The sequence below is a fragment of the Loa loa genome, assembly GCF_000183805.2.
Source record: "Loa loa unplaced genomic scaffold supercont3.1256, whole genome shotgun sequence".
Lineage (NCBI taxonomy): Eukaryota > Metazoa > Nematoda > Chromadorea > Rhabditida > Onchocercidae > Loa > Loa loa.
In genome coordinates this window covers 1-1104 of record NW_018109436.1, presented here as the reverse complement: position 1 = coordinate 1104, position 1104 = coordinate 1, and the positions used below count along the sequence as shown (strand labels likewise).

General features: G+C 25.1%; 1 protein-coding gene across 1 annotated transcript; it reads left to right on the top strand.

The window, feature by feature from the left end:
- Positions 1-247: 247 nt before the first annotated feature.
- Positions 248-1066, top strand: LOAG_14717 (hypothetical protein; the record flags this gene model as incomplete). Its single annotated transcript, XM_003150212.1, has 2 exons — positions 248-351; positions 915-1066. Coding segments are annotated over 2 exons (256 nt in total), but the record flags the coding sequence as incomplete, so codon positions are not given.
- Between the last annotated feature and the right edge of the window lie 38 nt (positions 1067-1104).

The window sequence follows — 1104 nt, the reverse complement described above, 5'->3', positions numbered from 1 at the left end:
ATCTTTGCATACTCTATCAAGTTTGCGTAGAAAAAAAAACAGCCAACAATGGAATTTAGTTAATTTACTTCTTATATCGTATCATTTCAGGTCTTTAAAACATATGAAAACGAATTGTTTTCCGGAAACTCATCCTCAATATTTATCAAATACTGGAAAATATCATAAACTTAAAAGGTTGCAATTAATTTCATTATTGGTTCAATCGTTCGAAACTGGAAATTATTTCTCAAATATAAGTTTATAGGCTTTTTGGTGATATACCCTCTTATTTACCGTCAAATCGTTTATGTGAATTATTATATTGGACCTGTCGAAGAATACAATTTTGGTTTTGTTTTTATGATGAAGGTAAGTTTGACGTATTGTCTACAGTATACTGTACATATGCTAAATTTATTTGTTTCATTTATGATATTATTTTTGGCTCATTTTCATGCCACCAACTATATTAATTATTTTTTGTATAACATATTTTTGTAGATTTAGTAATTTAAAAGTAATAATGATAGGTGTTCTACCACTGGACTATTAATCTTGAAGTTATCCAAAACTATGGCTAACTCTGATTCCCTAAGGAATAATATTATTTCCGGATGTATCCTTTTTAAACAAATATACTCATTATTGTTACTAATAAAAACGAGAATTATACAGCAGTAACTAACAATGATAGTGATAAAGATGAAGATAATGATAATGTTAATAGTAATAGTGATAATAATAATAATAATTAATAATAATAGTAATAACAAGTAATAACAATAATCAATAACAATGACAATAAATAACAATAATAATAATAAATAGTAATAGTAAATAATAATAACGACATTAATAATAATAATAATGATAATAACGACAGTAGTAACAATAATAAGAACAATAATAATGAGTGAAACTAGATTTTATAGACGTGGAAATAGATATTGAAGATTTATTATCGAATCCATTCAATACACAACCTCCACCGTTGAATGAGTTAATTCGTATAACTGGCTTTAACAAGGATTGGATTATGTTTATGTATCGAAATTTCAAGCAGGTTAAAAGATTTCGTTGCTAAAATTGGATTAATTTAAATTTACTCTCTTGTTATTTTAA